At 33.5% G+C, this 18,756-nt stretch overlaps 1 protein-coding gene across 1 annotated transcript in view; it reads right to left on the bottom strand.

The window, feature by feature from the left end:
* Nucleotides 1–8,717: 8,717 nt before the first annotated feature.
* Nucleotides 8,718–18,756, bottom strand: part of LOC135201685 (protein BTG4-like) — a 29,007-nt gene continuing 18,968 nt past the window's right edge. Inside the window, 2 exon segments of the mRNA XM_064230823.1 lie at nt 8,718–16,805; nt 16,807–17,034. Of these exon segments, the coding sequence (XP_064086893.1) occupies nt 16,485–16,805; nt 16,807–17,034 (549 nt within the window). The 3' untranslated portion in view covers nt 8,718–16,484.

Here is an 18,756-nt window from a genome sequence, read left to right as displayed (position 1 = left end):
ATGGTATGTTGAAAGGTTCATATGTAATGCTATTATGAACGTATATGGCTGTGCCTAATTTTCCACCGTCAGTTGGTGAATAACAGGCAATTTTAGTGTTGGATATTTGTAGGGTTACTTCCTATGTTTTAGACATATGCACATTGGGTTGTGGTCTCGTATGATTCTTTGTAATTCACCCAGACGTAGTCGGGTTAAGAGACCATTTATATTCCATTGAATGATTTTATGTTTCATTATTGGGAGGAATTGGTGTTAAATTCTGTAAATTGATTGCTGAGTTTACTTTGCCTCATAGTTTATATGCATTTGAATTTATTTGTGGTTTTTTAATCATGGCATTTGTATGTTGGTTATTAGATTCTGCAGTTGTTTGTTTTTCATAATTGAATAATAACCCTTTAACGCCGATTGGACGTATTAAACGTTGATATAAATTGTTTGTTGGGTGCCGATTGGACGTATGGTACGTCGATATAAAAAAAGGTTTTTTTTAAATTTGCGGAAAAATAGTTATAGGCCTACTAAGCGAAAACTTTTGAATCACGTGCCTTGGGGGATGTTGGGAGCTCACGGATCAAGGCGTTGTTTTGTTTACAATCGTTACCCAGGTGCGCAAGCACAAATTTCTTTCTTCTCATGCTAAAAAGTATCAGCAACATATCTCAGAAATTATTTTGTCACTTTGACATAATTTTTGCACCATTTTATATAAGCCGTTACATGGAGTATTATATATGAAAATGTGCGCAATTTCATGTAGAATACAACTAAAAACAACTCATGGTTGTAGCTTTTATCAGTTTTGAAATATTTTCATATAAATAACGATGTGCCAAAATTTCAACCTTCGGTCAACTTTGACTCTATCGAAATGGTCGAAAAACGCAATTGTAAGCTAAAACTTATATTCTAGTAATATTCAATCATTTACCTTCATTTTGCAACAAATTGGAAGTCTCTAGCACAATATTTCGATTTATGGTGAATTTATGAAAAAAAAATTTTACTTACGTCCGCGTGGTAACTTTTGAAAAAAGCAGAAATTTTTTCGTCCGATTGTCGTAATGTTTGCACCATTTTAAATTAGCCGTTACATGAAGTTTTATATATGGAAATGTGCGCAATTTCATGTAGAATACAACTAATAACAATCCATGGTTGTAGCTTTTATCACTTTTGAAATATTTTCATATAAATAACGATGTGCCAAAATATCAACCTTCGGTCAACTTTGACTCAACCGAAATGGTAAAAAAACGCAATTGTAAGCTAAAACTCTTACATTCTAGTAATATTCAATCATTTAACTTTATTTTGCAACAAATTGGAAGTCTCTAGCACAATATTTTTATTTATGGTGAATTTGTGAAAAAAAAAAAATTTTCCTTACGTCCGCACGGTAACTTCCGAAAAAAAGAAATTTTTTTGTCCGACTGTCGTAATGTTTGCACCATTTTAAATTAGCCGTTACGTAAAGTTTTATATATTGAAATGTGCACAATATCATGTAGAATACAACAAAAAACAACCTATGGTTGTAGCTTTTATCAGTTTTGAAATATTTTCATATAAATAACGATATAGAAAAAATTCGACCTTCGGTCAACTTTGACTCGACCCAAATGGTCGAAAAACGCAATTGTAAGCTAAAACTATTACATTCTAGTAATATTCAATCATTCACCTTTATTTTTCAACAAATTGGAAGTCTCTAACACAATATTTTGATTTATGGTGAATTTATGAAATAAACTTTTCCCTTACGTCCGCGCAGTAACTCTTCCGAAAAAATCATAAATTTTTTTGTCCAATTGTCATAATGTTTGCACCATTTTAAATTATCCGTTACATAAAGTTTTATCTATGAAAATGTGCGCAATTTCATGAAGAATACAACAAAAAACAACCTATGGTTATAGCTTTTATCAGTTTTGAAATATTTTTATATAAATAACGATAAATAGAACAAATTTGTCCTTCGGTCAACTTTAACTCGACCGAAATTGTCGAAAACTGCAATTGTAAGCTACAGCACTTACAGTCTAGTAATATTCAATCAATCACCTTCATTTTGCAACAAATGGAAAGTCTCTAGCACAATATTTTGATTTATGGTGAATTTTTGTGCATAATTTTGTGATGATATTTTCTCCTTGTTGACTTGATCGTTTTACAATGTGTTATATACCAAAATGATCGCAATTTAGTGTACAATACAACAACAAAAAATTACCTCGTTAGCTCACAGCGCGATATGTATAGCCTACAATTATATATGAAATTTTTTTTTTCGCTCTGTCATATATCCCAATATTTATATATGATAATGATATTTTTTTTCGGCGACCACTCGCAAACGCCGCCGGCATACTGGAGACAATTTTTAAAATACTGCTTCGGCGTTTACGGGTTAACAAGTCTATTTTTTTATTTTATAATTTCCTTTTTGTATTTTAAGGATTCAGAACATAATTCGTTCTCATGTTGGTGTGTTAACCCTTAAACGCCGAAGCGGTAAAAAAAAAAATGTCTCCCGTGTGCCGGAGGTGTTTCAGAGTGAGCGCGGAAGCGGAAAAAATATTTTTTTCAAAAAATCACAGCGCGCTTAGTTTTCAAGATTAAGTGTTTATTTTTGGCTCCTTTTTTTGTCATTGGCTGAAGTTTAGTATGCAATCATCAGAAATGAAAATAATTATCATTATCATATATAAATAATGCGATATATGATAGCGCAAAAACGAAATTTCATATATAATTGTATTCAAATCGCTCTGTGCGCAAAACGGTTAAAGGTAACGAGTTACTTCTTTTTTCGTTGTAATGTACACTAAATTGGGATCATTTTGGTATATAACACATCGTAAAACGATAAAAGCAACACAGAGAAAATATTATCACAAAATAATGCATGAATTCGTAACGCACGGACGTAAATATTTTTTTCAAAAATTCACCATAAATCTAAATATTGTCCTAGAGACTTCCAATTTCTTTCAAAATGAAGACAAATGATTGAATATTACTATACTGTAAGAATATTAGCTTAAAAATGCAATTTTCGACCATATCTGACTAGGCAAAGTTGACCGAATGTCGAATTTTTTATATATATATTTTTTTATATGCAATTATTTCGGAAATAAGAAAAGCTACAACCTTCAAATATTTTTCGTTTTATTCTACATGAAATTGCGCATATTTTCATATATGAAACTCTATGAAATGCCTAATATGAAACGGAGCAAATATTCCGAGAATGGAACGTACGCATTTCGGAGATTTGTGGCGGAGAATCCGCGCGCGGAGGGAAGGAAAGATTTTTTTAAAATTCACCATAAATCTAAATATTGTGCTAGAGACTTCGAATTTGTTTCAAGATGAAGATAAATGACTGAATATTACTAGACTGTAAGAGTTTTAGCTTGCAATTGCGTTTTTCGCGACCATTTCGGTAGAGGTCAAAGTTGACCGAACGTGTTTTTTTTTCTATTTATCGTGATTTATATGCAAATATTTCAAAAATGAGAAAAGCTACAACCTTCAATTATTTTATTGTTGTATTCTACATGAAATTGCGCACATTTTCATATATAAAACTTTATGTAACGGCTAATTTAAAATGGTGCAAACATTACCACAATCGCACGTATGATTTTTTCGGAAGAGTTACCGCGCGGACGTAAAGAAAATGTTATTTTTTTCATAAATTCACCATAAATCGAAATATTGTGCTAGAGACTTCCAATTTGTTGCAAACTGAAGGTAAATGCTTGAATATTACTAGAATATAAGCGGTTTAGCTTACAATTACGTTTTTCGACCATTTCGGTAGAGTCAAAGTTGACCGAAGGTTGAAAATTTGTCACTTATCATTTTTAATATGAAAATATTTCAAAATTGATAAAAGCTACAACCATGGGTTGTTTTTAGTTGTATTGTGCATGAAATTGCGCACATTTTCATATATAAAACTTTATGTAACGGCTAATTTAAAATGGTGCAAACATTACCACAATCGCATGTATGTTTTTTTCGGAAGAGTTACCGCGCGGACGTAAGGACAAAGTTTTTTCATAAATTCACCATAAATCGAAATATTGTGCTAGACTTCCAATTAGTTGCAAAATTAAGTTAAATGATTGAATATTACTAAAATATTAGAGTTTTAGCTTATAATTGCGTTTTTCGACCATTTCGATAGAGTCAAAGTTGACCGAAGGTTGAAATTTTGGCACATCGTTATTTATATGAAAATATCTCAAAACTGATAAAAGCTACAATCATGAGTATTTTTTTGTTGTATTCTTCATAAAAATGCGCACATTTTCATATATAACACTAAAAGTATTTTTCCGCGAATTTTTAAAAAAACTTTTGTATGTCGACGTAAAATACGTCCAGTCGGCACCCGAGAGACAAAAAATGTCGACGTAAAATACGTCCAGTCGGCGTTTAAGGGTTAAAGGGCACCTCCTTAATTTAGTAAAATTGTCTATACAACTTTGTACTGTGTCCTCTGTCTTGGTAGTAAAGTCAAACCATTTTATGAGTGGATTCCAAGATCATTTCCAGCTCTGCCAATTCTCCTTAACCTGGCTACCTTCGCTTCACTAAGAGAAAGGAAGAAAAATGACAAACTTGGAGATCTGGCATACTTTGTGCCACTTCTTCTCTTGGATCAGATCACTGAGACCCTTGGTCAAATCTTATAAAATGGGTCAAGATAATCTTCCTTATTCATTGTCTCGCACAGCAAGCTTCTGTGAACACCGTGGAGAGATCCCCGCAGCGTGTCCTTCGTTCTGAAGAACGCGAAATGGCATACGTGTGCAAGTTTTTTTGAATGGGGAAAAAGAAAATGAAATTTCAAAGGTTGGAATCAATCAAGCAGATGCAACAAAGATATCAAGAGGAACTTTCATCAGATTTGTATGGAAGCTAAAGAAACGTTAGAAGAGTTTAGAGAGCTGGTTTTTAGGGAAAAGAAAAGGAAAAGATAAAAAACCGTAACAAATGTGGACGATTTCGATTGATGCGTTATACGGCGAACTGTATTGGCTTTTTATGCAAAGGAAAGAAATTCCAAAGATAGACAAAGTTTTACAAGTGAAGGAAAATATTGGGTTTGGTGGTTACAAGGAATAATTTTGTAAAGTGCTGCATGAAATTGGTTAAAAACATAAATAATGAAGGAAACTATTCAGAGGGACAGTACCAAATTAAAGGATTATCTACTTTGACCATTCAAATCTGGGATAACGAGGGAATTAAACTACCCTTTCTCTTTATCTTAGTCTGACCATCTTCTAATAGAGGTGTCAAACCAGGTGTGGATTAAAATAGTCAGAGGGATCTGGCAACGTCGAAAATGGGCTCGGAGTCCGCTCGTAAATTGGTTTGACTTTAGTTGGTTATATGTACTTACAAAGCATTCATTACAACCACAAGATGAAACATGTTTGGTAATGTTAATTATTGGTTAAGAAGTATTTGGTCTAGCTTCATAAATTTTTGGTTTTGTAATTCTATTGGTACTTTTCTGTAGTGATAAGGACTGTTGGTTTGAGGGGTTATTTGTTTTGTTTTTGTCAATGGAATATTTGGGTCTTGTGGATGAGGTTATTTTTTTACCTTAAGTGGGGCTCTTTCCAGAATTCTTTTCTTTTTGCCAATTCGATTATCATCATTATTTAACTCCTCTTCCATTGGAAGTTCTTTTCCATTGATAACTGAATCATCTGTTAGTGGTGGTATTGGTTGTTGTAACATCACTTTTATTTTGGGTTTCAGTATTATTGGTATGAAATTTAGTTTCTATGTTTATATGATCTTGTTTGTCATTGTGCTGCTTGATGTCTTGATTTTTAGTCACATTTGAAAAGGTTGGGGTTTTGGATGGATTGTTAACTCTAACTTTTAGCTCAAGTCTGGCTTCCATGACTGACATTCCTGTACTATTGATTAACAACTGAAGTTCTGTGTTATATTGGTAAAATGAGCACTGCTTAGATTTCGTGTGATGGGCTAGTCCGCAATTAATACATTTTGGTTGATTATAGTTCCAATTAGTGGTATGGTCATCTGATGCACAGACTGCACATATAGCCTTATTACAGCATCTTTTGTATGTGTCCTTACCTTGAGCACTGTGTACATTGTAGTGGTTTTGGAACAAAAGGACAAACTTCTCTTATTTTGTCCAAGAATTTTTATTTTAAATGGTAGGTCTTGGCCTGTAAATTTTATTTTGGCAATGTTGATATTTTTATTTTTATGTTTCTTACTTGAAATAGAGTATATTTCTAAATCGTGGATATTGTTATATCTCAATTTTAAGGAGTCTAGCAGCAGTAGTTTTGAAGGAAGCTCCTGCTCGCTATTGGGTAGGATGACTGTACCCTGTATATAATTCAATGTTTTGTGGCTTGTAATTGTTACTTTTATATTATTTATTTCAGTTATATACTTAAAAAAGGCAGTGGACTACTTTTTATTGGTTACTTGGATAAGCCATTCATTGTCCTTGATGTGTCAGCATTCCATGTCTTGTGTTGGATATGTCAAGTAATTTGTTTTCTAGTATCGCTGCTGAGATTTTGTTGTCAACTTTGAGGACTAGAAATCTTGACAAGTTATCTGGTCCAAGGAGCTCATCAAAATGTACCAATGTGGGACTAAGTCTGTAATTTTTGTTTCTTTTTGGTCCTTGTTTTATGTATGTTGCTTGTCTATTATGATTTTTATATTCTTCTGTATTGTTGGGGGGATCATTTGTCTCTAATTCAGAATTATTGTTCATCATATATGGTTCCATTGTTACGATATTGGAGTTTACCAATTTATTTTTGTTTGTTTCTTTTTTATTTATGCACTATTTGGTTTTCTGGCTCTGCTGCTTTACTTTGAACAGGGTGTTCTTTTGTATCATTTTTAGTACTTTCACTACTTGTGGCAGTACCAAGGAAATTCGGGAGTGACATGCCAATAGTCATCAACTGTGCCGTAGTTTTTCCATCATGGGGCCCAAGGGTACTCAAATCATTTATTTCAATATTCAGAAATTTTGATTTATAAAATAAAGAAAAGAAAATATATTGAAAAGATATCATTGGCCCTTCGCGAAGTTAAATCTTCCGCCAATGGCACAAGTGAGAAAGGACTCCCAAATGTCCGCATCCCTACCCTACCCCAAAAAGGGGATGGCATAACATGATTAGTATGGCCCAAGTGTAAGCAGAACCCGCTTGCTAGGACTAAGAGTATTACGTTAATACAATTATCTCCATCCTAATCACATTATGGGCAAACTGGATAGAATGCAGTTCTATTCCTAGAACCAGGCCCCCCTTGGAATCCGTGGTCCAGCTCCACAGAATAGTTTCGCCTGAAAAACAGGCGCGAACATTGTCGGGTAGATGATGGATCTACCACAGTTCTCACTATTTAGCTTTGGATTTAACTCCATGTTAAGCCAAGATGTTTTCTCATTTATTTGCTTCCGAAAATTTTGGCAAAAATGGAAAATTCCACAGAAGTTAACTCGAAAATATATAATGTCATATGAGACTCTTGGGTTTGAACCTGGGAAGAGATTCCTGAGGTTTGAAAGCCCCCTCACCGCGTCAAGGTGGCTCCATGATAAGGGGGGTCAGGGGTACTCTAATCTTTATTTATATTTTCCATAAAGATTAGAGAAAAAAAAAAAAATAAAAACCTGAAGACCTTAAAATATCATTAGCCTTTCATGGCTCAAATGTCTGTGTCCCTACCTACCACACAGGAGATGGCAGAAAATGATTAGTGTGGCCCAAGTGTAAGCTAAACCCGCTTGGTAGGACTGAGATTATTACAAGAATACAATCATCCCTACCCTAATCATGTTATGGGCAAACTGGATAGAATGCTGAGAGTCCTATCCCCAGAACCAGACTCCCCCTGAAATCCGTGGTCCAGCCCTGAAGTTCTGCCCTTGAGATAACGAATTGATATCTCTTAGGTCCGAACATTATCGGGTCTTACCACAGTTTCCACTATTTAGCTTTGGTTATAAACCTAGTCCAAGCTATGATATCTTTCCTTATTTATCAGGTCCAACAAATGTTTTGCCAAGTGGAAAATTTCACAAACATTAATCCAAAGAAATATTATGATGATATATGGGACTCTGGACTCAAACCCAGTAACAAGGTGGTCCCAGGTTGAAGGGGTTTTTCAGTGTGGAATCAGCTAAGTAATTATGGGGGAAGCTAATTAAATAAAAATGACATTTTTATGATAAAATAAAAACTTGTATAATACACTGTAATTACAGATGGAGCCCACCCTCCTCCCCACATATGAACTTTTAGCATAATCAAATTGACTGCTTGGCTGAAATGTTCCTCTCTCCTACCCCGAAAGTGGGTGGGGTTCCCGTCACCCACTTAAAAACCAAAGAACCACTATTGCTAATTTCAAAATTCAAACTGCTGTTGAAACTCTTAGCTAAGTAATTACTTGGCACAGTAAGTATTATAAAAAATTGTATTTTATCATAAAAATGTCATTTCTTCACATGGTTACTGGTTCCTGACAAAGAGTGTACACGCTGCTTTCAACTTAATTTGGCTTAGACGCCTCGAGTTAAAAATGCCCAATTCTCATATAGGTGGCCAAAAGAATGTTTTTGTACATAAAAACTTTTTCTACTTTCAGGAAAGAAATAAAACACACACTGCAATGCAATAAAAACTGTACAGTTAAATTTTTTGAGAAATATAAACGTTGCTATTTACCTAAAATACATGTCCTTTATTACATGACTATTTATAATAATCACTACCATTATGATATGAAGAACCAGGCCAAACCTACAGCATTTAATCTTGGAGCAGAACATCTACATAATGTCTTTAGTGCTAAAAAAAAATATAAAAAAAAATAAGACTAGACAAATAATAAACAATATATATATATATTTTTCCAAATCAAAATTAAGCTGGTATATTAACATTCAAATACAGACTACTATATTTTATCGTTACACATACTGAAATTTATACCAAAATTGGTAAATTATTCAGATGCTGGCTCCACCAAATGAAAATTCCTACTTGTTATACTTCAATTCAAAACACTCAAAAGAAAGCTGTCATTTTATGACATCCTAAGTGAGTCCCAATTTCTTTATGGCAAAAGGTAAGGAAAATCTTTTGGCAAAAAATTAAAGGAAGGCAACTGGAAAAAATACCAGGTGCCAACAATTTTGAAGCCCAATTCCCAACACTTACTGTAGAACTGGGTAACATGGAGAAAAGAAGGGTTTAAAAAAAAATTCATGACATTACTAACCATCACATAACATCTGCAAATTACCTTTGCTTGGCATTTTTGTATACAGCTCGACAGCAATTCCCTTCAGTTAGAACATAAATATTTCATTTTCTCATTACTGATGATTTTGGTTAACTGAACTACTTGCCACTTGAGAAAACCATGCAAGACCTCACAAAATACTGCTCAGTAATGCTGTAGATTTTGGTAGGTGGCCTATTACAGAAATCATCATAATAAATTACAGTATATAGAATGCTAATGTAAAGCACAAAGTGTCCTGCAGGTACATTTCCACACTTATTTAATTATTAGTACAGTAATGGTGTGGACATTACATATATAACTATTACTGAGAAATGTTCCTAAGCCTCAAAATGGTTAAATTGTAATAATGAAATCATTTCATCTGGATCTTGACTAGGATTGGTCTGCACATCCTTCAAAATAAGAGGGCATTCATTGAAAAATTGAAAGAAATATCACTATTTATACCTGAAAGTCATAATAATTCCAAGAGCAAAACAAAGCACCAATCCCTAACATAAAAATAAAATTCTGGATAAAAATTAATTAGTTCTCTCAAACTTATTCTAGCACTTCCGATTTACTTCTTTTCAACAAAACAATGAAACCACATCTTCAAAAAAAAAGGCTTTTCCACATAAAACTAATTCAAAGTCAATGAATAAGTTGAACATTTTTAAGGACGAGAGGAAAAACATTTTCCTACAAAGGAAAAAAAATCTTGCACACTGACCTGAGACCATAAACAAGGCACTCCTTCCCAAACCTGAAATGCCTCCCCAAATGAAACTCCTTTCACCTACCATCAGTTAAAAAGCAAAACCAAAAATTATAATTGTTAGTATGCATTAGTAAAAACAAGCTATAACCATCAACTTGACCATTAGTACGTTAGTAAACTGCACTGATGGTGATCGCAGTCAAGGCGATCCACAGGAGTTTACATGCCTACGCTTTGTTTGTTTTGCTCTTGGTAAAGAAATAAAATCACACAGAATTTCGAATACTTGTAAATAATGACCTACAACTATTAAATACTCAACAATACTTATAATACAACAATGTGCTCCTCTCCTAATAAACATCCAAGTATATTAGTAACCAAAGTTTGGAATGCGATGTGAAAAAATATAAGGATTACTTGATCAAACACTGAAAGATGTTAATATTGTTTTCAGCCAAATATCATACTACTACGTACTCTAAGAAGTTATATAACCATTAATGTAACAGCAACGAACTCACTGGTACCATTTTTCAATTCATGGTAACCCTCAATATATGACTTCTGCTAGAAGACAAAGATCACCTTCTGCTAAACATACCTAACAAAACTGCCCAAAATATAAGCAATTGCAATGTACCCTTTTCATCCTTAAATTCTTTTTGACACAAAAATAACCCAAAAAGTTCAACTAAATATTCTATATTTGACAGCCTATAGTATAAAAATTCCTGATACTGTACTTATGCTACATAAATTCTCTTAGAGCATGAAACGAATACCTCTATATATTAAACGAAGTTCTGTTGTATAGGATTTTTTCCATTAAAAATGAGTTATTTTAGATTTTACCTTCATGAAGGGAAAAATATATACACGCACACACACACACACACACCTATAAATATATATATTCACTGGCATTCAAGATTAAAGAAGTAAAGGTTATTAGAAGTAATTCTGTAAGTTAAGAGAAAATTTACCCTGGTTTCCAAAGAATCAACACAACCTTGACAAAGTGTAAGTCAACACCCTGAATGAAACAAATCAGACTTAAATATCACCTCAGTAAACAACCAGTTTCTGCACTAATGTGTAGACAATATCCAAAAAGCACCAACAGATTGGCTCAGTGAAGATGTGACAAAAGTAACAGATATAAATAAAACATCCACATGATAAGCTATACTGTATGCAAGGCCAAGTCAAATTATCACAGCATTTGCTCATAGTATTTTGAGCCCAAAAATATATAGTATATATAAAACTTCTAAATATACAACTATGCTGAGCAAAGTTACACCAGCCAATATTCACATCTTTAGATTTTATCATTCACAACATTAAAGCCAAAACACCCATTGAATAACCTAACAACAGGGGCTATCACACAAAATGTTTTCCAAAACAGTAAAAATGTGTCCACCTATGCATTAATTTCATTTTCTGTCTTATGGTAAGGACTGAATTCTAGTTATGCTCTATACTCGGTTTTTTTCCATCTGTCCACCCGCCTGTGGTGTTTGCGTACGGTAACACTGCGTCTCGGGCTTTAGATAGTTACTTTCAGCTTACATTCAACAATAATAATAATATCCTATTTCAAATATTAAGGATGCAATTTGCATACAGTAAATTATTTTAAAACACTTTTCAGTTGCAAATGCACACCCAGATATCCTTTTATTTACTTAAAACATACACATAGCGTAACTATCTAAAGCTCCAGACGCAGTGTTACCATACACAAACACCAGAGGTGGGTGGACAGATGGAAAAAAACAGAGTATAGGTACCTCTTTCAGAACATTTTTAGTGTCATACTTTGTCTACAGATGGCAAAATTGCAAAAACACAGGTACAAATATTCTGAACACAATTTTTTGTCCATCGAGAATTTATTTTGACTCTACTGGAGGGGAAGAAAGGTGGTCTCATGCCAACTCAATATGAAGAGGAAGTGATGTCAAAATAAAATAGAGTAAAAATGTTATCAGAATGAGGTATATGTGGTGGAGAAAGGAGGGTACAGAATCCTTTTAATAGAAGTCAAAATTCCATTAAAAGTTGTTATTACCAAGTTGCAACAAAAAATTTTCAGACCAAGAATGTGTACAAATTGTCCAAGTGCCTTACACATTACTAATTCTAATTGCCTTTGAAAACAAACAAATCACTATTTTCATTATACTAATCAACAGTTTACTAGCGAGGTCTTTCCCAAATATAGAAAAGAATATATATTGCCACTACCTAAATTTGTTCATTAAAAAACATCTTAAAACCCAGCTCCCACTCTTACTGAAAAGGCAGTGAAGTTTCATGGAATTCAAGGCATGGTGCAGATGAAGTTTGAAAGAGAATATAGTAGCCTCAAAAATGACTTATAAACAATACCTTATAAAAATGTAAAACCTGTACACAACAGAAAACCTCCTGAATATCAAACAGAAGAGACATAATTACAGTATATACTCACCATTTTGTTGTAAAAAAAAAAAAAAAATAACAAACTTCTAGAGCTTATGTATCAACCCCAATTCATGTATATAAATGCACATGCTTTATATATAAATATACGCCCTGTGTGCATTGTCAAGTGTGGGAAACTATACAGCAGTACAAAGCATAATGTTGAATGAAATTGAAATTAGCAAGTGTGTGTGTTTACTGTATAAATACATATTTACAAGAACATAATTATATAACAGTCCTTAATAGAATAGTGTACAAAATATATTGGTTTACCAAATGGATTATGCACGTGACTTAAAGCCTTTGCATAAATATATTAGCATTCACAGAATAAAGTTCATCTCTGTACCAAGTATTTTAAAATCGTTGGAATAAAAACTAAAGCCTATAATATTCCTTATAACAATGATTGAGAACAAATGTTTGCTATAATGTCTTATGATGCATTTTTCCTAATATATACTACATACTATACTGTCTACAAGTTTCAGTCTCAAAAAAGAAACAGAGAAAGGCCCCTGTGCTTTTATAAAATATGCCTAACTTATAATGTGAACCTCTACTATGAAAAATATTGTCAGTCATTTGTGATGTCTGACCTAAAATCACAATCTAATTTCTTAATTAGAGGCAAGACATAAATCATTGTGGAATAATGAGTATCAACATTTGGCATACTTATACAAGATTAACACCACCACACAGTTACAAACCATACATTAAAGTAGACATGACAATAAAATAGAACATACAAAGAGGTATTAAACAATCAATACGTTAATTTTAAGTGTGTTACTATTATAAAGGATTAGTTTATCCAGACCCATAAGTAATAAAAGCTCTTCTCGGGCTGGTTAATCTGAAATGTGACAATATTAATCTAACCCAGAGGGAGTTAATCTGAAATGTGAAAATATTAATCTAACCCAGAGGGAAAAAAAATCAACAGTACAATTGACACATTAGTGTCTAGTAATTCTGCATTTAACTTAACTTTTGTCAAAATAAAAAGCTATCATTAAATATACATGTCAAATGACAAGTTAAACCACATCCTTCATGTCAACCACATACATCCCCTTGTAGTAATGAAACTGGGTACTGCAGTGTATAAGATGGAGAGAAAAAAAAAAATCCTATAACCAGACAAGGACTGAGGGAAAGTTTATGGTAATGTCTTGAATACTGATACTATAGTGATTATTTGGCTTCTATGGATGAAGCTCCGCTATCAGGTGTAGTGTGTGCTGTTTATGATGTCCATGCTTATAGTTTATTACACTGGATTTTCAGATATACACTAGCATATGTATTAGTGCACCGGGATATCGTACATTTATATACAAGTACATGCATTTATATTTTCTACTTATACTAAAGATATGTTTTAAGTCTTAAACTAATAACAGCAAAAATTTTAATGCAAGCTATATGATCACCTTGTTAACAGTCTCAAATAAAAGTATAATCCCAACCTCAAGAGTGTTCCAGTATTATACATCTTTATTCCATTTTCTGAGAAACCAACAGGTGTAACCGAATTCTTTTGTGTAATACTATATCCAAACTATAAAAAATAATTGTACTTGTGTCCTTAAAGTCAAATCCAGTTACGTACTGTTCAATGAAATTAAACCCAAACTCTAGTTCCCCAAGGAGTATTACTCAATTATTTTTGACCCAGAGCCAGTTAACATAGATAGAACCTTGAACATTACAGTCTGAAATGACTTCAAAGACTTGATGTTCACCTAAAAACCAACTGTTTTTTATCTTATAATACTTATGTTAATAAAAAAATTCTTATTTCTGATCTAACACCTATAGGTTCTGTGGTATAAGAACAGCATTACCCAGTTTAAAATCATTCATAGATAATAATCACATTCTGAAAGACTCGACGAGGTTCAAGACTCCTAAAACTACTGTTTTGTGCACATGCTCCTGAGAACGTGTCAGGGAAAATATGAGTTTCTTTAATAAAAGTTCTAAATATACAATTTTAGAGGGAATACACATGACCCAAGAAATAACTGGTCCATTCTCAACAAAAAAGGGAAACAAAGTAGAAATAACCATAAAATTATACTGACAGTGATGATGTAATATTGATAATACAGTGGGATTTTCTATGAGTAGCAGGTACCTACTGAACAGGACTACAGCAAAACTAACAAACTTTTCCATATTCTCTTGAACTCTACATTATTGAAAAGGACCAAATTCTGTCAATAATACAATCACAGATGAGCAGCCACTCTGAGTAATTTGGGAAGGAGAAAGGACTACCATAAAATCTATACAAGCATAAAATGTACACAGTACAATCACACATCCCTCTTTGTCTTTATGTATATATATATATACTGTATATATTTATTTACTTAGGTAATCAAACCTTAATTCAGCGTAATAAAACATATGATGGCCTTACACACTGGAATAATGTTATAGTGTATGCTCACTCTCCTACACCACAGCAACAAACACCTTTTTAGAGCACATCTAGCAAAAATGTAAGCTGCCCTAAGTGGGATTAAAATTCGATAACTTACGGGAATAAGTTATTGCTTTCCAAACTGCATTACAAGATAATGAAGGAACATATCTTTGAAGTTCTACTACATTCAAGTCATTTATACTCCCCTAATACTTTAATGTAGAGACTAAGTAAATTTGCAACTAATAAACACAAAGTTCTTGAGTTTTATTCCATACCAAAGGCTTAGGCAGCATACATATTTAATACTGGGCTGAAGTGTTGTTGAAAAATATCTAGCCAAAGTACATAAATATGGTACTGCAGTACTACATTGTGCTTGGATGTACAGCATTCAATTAGAACTGGTACAGCAATCAATTTTACCACCATACTCCATTACTTTTCAAGTACATTGTACTTTGTATGCATTAAATGTGATGTTAAGCCATTATGCCACTCTGTTCTCATTACCAATGGCAATGCTGTAATTGGAGTAGTCAACATAAAACCTAAAAAGACCATAGTTTCAAATTCCACCTGGGCAGATGGAAACATTAATGCTGAAATACAGAGAAGGGTTTGCTGCCATGGTGTAGTATTTACTTGTATATGCATGTGTGTGTGCGTGTGTTTAAAAATAGGGCTATTAACCTAATAATCTACTTCACATAAAATTATTTACTTTGTATTCACATGCTCTACATTTTGATTCTTCTAAAGTTTCTTACCAGTATTATTTAATATATTTAAATAGTGTTCTATGTAAACTTTCACAGAATTGTGATAAAAGATAAGGAAAACTGAAAATAAAGCATTAGTAACTGACCATGAAGAAGTATCAATTGCTAAATAAACTTTAGCTACAACAATATTATAGTTGTCCCTTGTAAACAATAACAAACTAACAAAAATACCAGGGGGCACCTTTAAATGTGACCGAGGGTACGAAATTGCATACCACTCAGTAACCCTGCATTGAGTCTCCAACTTGAAAAAAGAAACATTTGCATCAAAACTAAAAGGTGCTGGATTGGAAATTTTTATACTGAAGAGAAAATTATGCCAGCAACACACAAAGGTGGCTGCATACCCATCACTGACACAACTGTATGATGAATTACAATGAAGAGAACCATCACACATTTGTATTAGCTGGGTGATAAAGAGAAAAGGGGCACTTTGAAAGGAAGGAAACACGTCTGAGTGATATGTTATCACTGTTTGCTTTTGTTAACAGCATACTGTAATACTGGTTCATCATTGTTATTAAGACTAGTGAGATCAAGCTACTGTACATTAGAATTAACAAGTGTTGTAGCTACCAAGTCATATTATGCTACAACTATCACAATATGTAAGATACAAAATCAGCAGGAATACAGAACCATTTCCTTCAGTATGCTAGTATCTGCAGGTTATGCTTCTACCAAAGTGCCCCAGTACACGGTACGTATTCAGTTTTTAAACCCTAGCCAACACCCTCTGTCCATACCACTGATGGCGATCGTTACGCAGGTAACTGCCACTGTTCCATTTAAACTTCTGGGCAGATCCCATGTGAGGAGGAGAACGGTTGTAATGAGATGGACTGTGAGTGTAATGAGGAGCAGGTGTTGGAGGGTAGATGAATCCAGCAGAACTAAACATGGGAAGATGCGCAGTTGGAGGAGGTGGGGGAGGTGTCTGACTCAAGTTAAGCCAAGACTGAGTTTTGTAGAAGGGAGGAGAGTAGGACCCATTGGCATGAGAACTATGATGAGGAGGCTGTGGAAGGTGGTGTGGGGTTACCATTGAAATGGAAATTATTATCAAAATGTCTTTTTTCTCTCAGGCCTCCATTTCCTCTTCCAGGAGAACCTGTGCCACCTCTTCCAGAGTTCTGGTTCTTGTAGTTGTACACTGAGTGAGTAGGGCTGAAGGATTTCCTCTTCGTAGGGGTAGACTGAGTGCTTGATGGAGGACTTGAATTATTACAGTTATTGAAGGTGCGTTCTCGTAACACTCCCGCTGACTGAAATTGTCATTTTACATAAAAATTAATAACAGTGAAATGAATTTGTTAAGTACTTACATTGCTGGCAGCTAATATAAAATGAGCATAAATTCATAAAAACAAAACCTACTGCAAATACTTATACACAAAAAAAGTGATGCCTAACTTTTTAAGCATTTCTGATTACTCAATGCCTTTCAAATGCAAGACCTGGAATCTTCTTTGCCACAGCTAATATCAATAAAATCTAACAGGTAACCAAACCATTTTAATAATATAATAATAATAATAATAATAATAATAATAATAATAATAATAATAATAATGGTAATAATAATTATAATAACAACAAAATAATAATACAGTGGACCCCATGTATTCATGTTACTATTGGTATTCCCAGACTCGAAGTATTCGCGGATTTCTCTATGAGAAATATCCACAAATTTTTATGTCAATTTCATGATTAAATGCACTTTGTGTCACAAAACTATTGAACAAACCAGGTAGAGTCACCTCTCAATTAACACATTTTCGCCGTCTGCCACTCTTCCAAAAATATAGTTAAAAAAAGTGCAAATTTAGTGATCGATGTGGCAATTTTATAAATGTTCATGCTTTAATGTTTAAAATGTGTATGCATATGTATTATGCATAGGTATTTTTATTTCTGTGTAGAAATATGATACTAAGGCAGCTTTTGAAATTGCCCTTCACATTATCAAAAACGATGTTTTTTCATGTTCATTCTTGTAAGCAGCTGGCTGCTGCTCTTCCGAAAATATCAAGTCAAAGAGTCCAAATTTAGCGATCGATGTGTCGATTTTATAAATGTTCATCTTTAATGTTTAAAATGTGTATGAAAATATATTGCGTATAGGGTATTTTTATTTTTTACATAAATATGATACAAATTAAGGCAGCCTTTATAACTACCCTCCACGTTGTCAGAGGATGTTTTTTCATGTTCGTTCTTGTCCGCCACTGTTCCGAAAAATGCATGGTGTTATTTTACTAATTATGCATCTTTTACATAAATCCTTTAAAAAGTTATACATTACTTCACTGTATCCAATAATATTGTATGTACAGGCAGTCCCCAGGTTACGACGGTGTCGGCTTACGACGTTCTGAGGTTACGACGCTTGTCAATAGACATTATTTCCAGGGTTACGTCGCATGTTCCAGGGTTACGATGCCTACAACGCTCATCTAGGAGATGAAGTATGACACCAAATATGCAAAATAATCAATATTTGAAGGTTTTTTTGATGAAAAATGCCATAAGAATGCAGTTTACATAGCTTTCAATGCACCCGAAGCATTAAAAGTAAGGTTTTCTTAGGATTTTTGACGATGTTCCGGCTTACGACGCGTCTCAAGAATGGAACCCCTGTCATAACCCGGGGACTGCCTGTATTCTCATATTACTGTATTATAAAATACTTGGGCAAATCTAGGCTAGTATTCTGCAGAGCAGCCAATGTTTTGTTTCAAATCAGCTGATGGCGAACACGAGTTTGTTTCGCCATATTTAACGCAATTCTGAGCACATTTTCTCGCTTCTAGTTGGCATAAACGAATATCTAGATACTTGACTAATATGAGACAAGGTTATTTTTCCTTATACGACATGTTTTTAGGTGGAAATATGAATTGAATATGTCTCGTTGTGATTGTGAATTTTTTATTTTTTTTGTTAACAGATTACGTTGGCGGCATGTTTATTGCGTGAAAAAA

Source organism: Macrobrachium nipponense, chromosome 23 (assembly GCF_015104395.2).
Source record: "Macrobrachium nipponense isolate FS-2020 chromosome 23, ASM1510439v2, whole genome shotgun sequence".
Lineage (NCBI taxonomy): Eukaryota > Metazoa > Arthropoda > Malacostraca > Decapoda > Palaemonidae > Macrobrachium > Macrobrachium nipponense.
Note: the sequence above shows the minus strand (reverse complement) of the source record. Positions and strands in the feature narration are given on the sequence as shown.